Genomic DNA, 3289 nt, shown 5'->3' with positions numbered 1-3289 from the left:
GGTGAGGATTGGTGACAGGAAGGGCATCCTGCTGTTGAAAATCTGGCTCAACAAATTGTGTCTGTCAGAGGCAAGCATGGAAAACAGAATCTTAAAACGATGAGGATTGAAAGGAGACAGATGAGGAAGACCATAAGAACAGACTACTTAAAAAAAAAGAAAAGAAACTGACCTCAGATGACCTCTGATGACCTTTCATGCCACTATACTCACCTGCATAGTCTTCAGTGAACGACTGGTTGCCAGGGACAACTTTTTCAAACACCTTCCTGTTGTTGGTAAGTAAACAGTTTACAGCGGAGATAAACCAACAGTCACCTGTGTGTGGAGAGTAGTGGAGAGAAGAGAGAGGTTTTAATGGTGGTGGTGGTCGCAGGGGTATGTGTTTGAGTGGTAGTGATGATGGACCATAGATATATATATATATATGTATATAGATATATGTCTGTATACAGTAATAATTTGAACTCAGAATGGAGTGACAGGCGAAATACCTCTAAGCATTCCATTCGGTGTCCTAATGATTCTACCAGCTTGCTGTCTTAATGTAATAATAACAATAACAACAATAATGATAAAAAAATAAACAGTTCCTATCATAGTGGGTGAATTAGATATGATAAAAAAATATTCAAGCGAAGGCATAACAAAAACACCAGGACTAAAAAATATATATAACACACAAAAAACAGCACTACTAGGCACTGCACACTTGTAAAACCCTTTCAATACAGTGAAAATAAGATCCATACTCAGTGCGTATTATTAATATGTCCAGGAATGCTAGCTGACTGTCTTTTTCTTCTTCCATTGTGAACTGTATGGATGGCTTTATTGAGTTCACATGATCGAACAGCACTTGGACATCTTCCTGGTGGGGGCCAGAGTATAAAGGTGTCATCAATATACCGTAGCCATAGGGTTGGTTTTAGTGGTGTTGATCCTAAAGCCAAATTCTCAAAGTATTCATGTATATATTGGCTATTACTGGTGATAAATGCGAACCCATAACTAAACCCTTTTCCTGTCTATATATATCAGTGTCCATTCTGAAGTAGGTAGTTTCTACACAGGTCAACACCTGTCTGTCTGTTAGTCTGTCTATCTATCTGTCTGTCTGTCTGTGTTGTCTGTTTGTGTCTGCCTATCAATCAATCTTACCATCAACACATTTCTCTGTCTCTTTATCCCTCCACCCGTTCATCCACCCGTTTGTGTATATGTCCACCTGTCTGTCGGTCCATCCGTCCTCCTGTTCGTACATCAGCCTGTCTGTCTGTCTGTCTGCCAGTACTTCTATTCCCCTAATAACGTTTGCCTCACACAAACACCTTCCACTTACCAAGTTCTCCTTGGTTAAAATCACGGTATGTGGCTTCTCGCATGAACACTGCTGTCTTCTTTATTTCCTGTGGAAAAGAGCAAAAGATGCTTTATTAGTTGTACCATAATTAACTAATTAGTCGAATAATCATAGTTGAACCCGGAACCATGTGGTTGGTAAGTAAGCTGCTTACCACCCAGCCACTCCTACACCTCTTCAGGTTATTTTTCAAAATATTATAAATCTAATTTTACATCTTTTTAAAAAATAAGCAATAAAATTAAGCATCAACAATTAAAAATTAAAACTAAATAAAAATTATACTTTGTAATATTAAGAATTAAAATTAAAATCTATAAATTATACATTATAAATAAGTTTTCCCAAATTATTTCAATATATATATATGTATAGATTTTTAAATTAGTATTTTGCAGAGTAGGTTTTTCTAGATGATGTCTGATCTCCTTCATTGTTTGAATTGCCTTTGGATGGTTCTTCCATAAATTATTAATATATATATATATATATATATATATATATATACATACACACGCTAATACACGACCTATGTTATAATCCCCACTCTTGCTTATACAACGAATGGGGCAAAACTAGAAGGTATACAGCCCTTACTCGGTATTACCTGTATCTTTGGGGTTTGGTTGACTCCAATACCCTTCTTAACCTTACATATATATATATATATATATATATATATATATATATATATATATATATATATATATATATATATATATATATATATATATACATATGACAGGCCTATGTATACACATATATATATATCAACACACACACGCACGCACACACACACATACATACATACATACACCGCAAAAGTAAATAGATAGCCGACACTGTACTGCTTAACCTGTGCCAAGATAGACATACGCATGATGCCAAAACAGGTTAACTCATAAAAAACAGCATGAAGCATGTCTGTTAATTACGTGATTTTCGCTTTTTAAAAATAGTTCTTTTGAGATATGATAGAACCTATTTGTGGTTGAGATTTCAGAATCTTTGTATACGGTCTGTGTACTTATTTACCTAGCTGTCTATCTGTCTATCTATCTATATAAACACGTCTGTACTAAAGGAAGGGTAGATCCTAAAGCTTTTAATTGTGGTTCTTTCAGGGAAGTGGTGGTAGATTTTGAGGGGAGCGGCTGGCTCATCTTAGTAGAATGCAGCTATAATTAAACCTGACCAGCAACAGGATCATGAAGGAAGAACACATTAGATGATGTAGTCCTAGATATACTATGTCCAAATAAAAGACAGGATGGTCATAGCTGGGACATGTTTGATCACAGGTCTACTGGATCCGGACTGACCTGGGGCTAAACAGCAACAAGAAAGGACACGTTAGATAATGTAGTCCTAGATACACTATGTCTGAATAAAAGACAGGATGGTCACAGTGGAAACATTTTTGATCATGGGTCTACAGGGTCAGGAGTGACCTGGGGTTAAACAACATCAAGAACAACAACAACACCAACTTGAAAAACATCGGTAAACAAACGCCGGTGTAGCTGTGTGGTAAGAAGCTTGCTTACGAACCACATGGTTGAGCAAGTGTCTTCTGCTAAAGCCTTGTGAGTGGATTTGGTAAACGGAAACTGATAGAAGTCCGTCGTTTATATATATATATATATATATATATATATGTGTGCGTGTGTGTGTGTGTGTGTGTGCGTTTGTGTCTGTTTTCATCTCCTCCCCCCACCTCTACCACTGCTTGCAACTCGTGTTGTCAACCGGCAAAAACTGATCAACAGAATAAGTACCAGGCTTACACAGACTAGGTCCTGGGTTTGAGTTCTTTGACTAAAACCCTTTAAGGCGGTGCTCCAGCATGGCCACAGTCAAATGACTGAAATTAATAAATGAATAAAAGAATAAAATAAAAGAATCAAGTCTGACATTTGTTCTCAC

General features: G+C 36.7%; 1 protein-coding gene across 3 annotated transcripts in view; it reads right to left on the bottom strand.

Moving 5' to 3' along the window:
* Positions 1 to 3289, bottom strand: part of LOC106873342 (calpain-2 catalytic subunit) — a 130237-nt gene that overhangs the window by 15071 nt on the left and 111877 nt on the right. For 2 of the 3 annotated variants that reach the window (XM_052977709.1, XM_052977708.1), the window contains exon 3: positions 214 to 318. In XM_052977709.1, the coding sequence (XP_052833669.1) occupies positions 214 to 318 (105 nt within the window). Of the gene's footprint in view, positions 1 to 213; positions 319 to 1342; positions 1433 to 3289 lie in introns of those variants that run through there. The other variant, XM_014920668.2, reaches the window with a different exon arrangement.

This window comes from Octopus bimaculoides, chromosome 28 (assembly GCF_001194135.2).
Source record: "Octopus bimaculoides isolate UCB-OBI-ISO-001 chromosome 28, ASM119413v2, whole genome shotgun sequence".
NCBI classification, from domain to species: Eukaryota; Metazoa; Mollusca; class Cephalopoda; order Octopoda; family Octopodidae; genus Octopus; species Octopus bimaculoides.
Note: the sequence above shows the minus strand (reverse complement) of the source record. Positions and strands in the feature narration are given on the sequence as shown.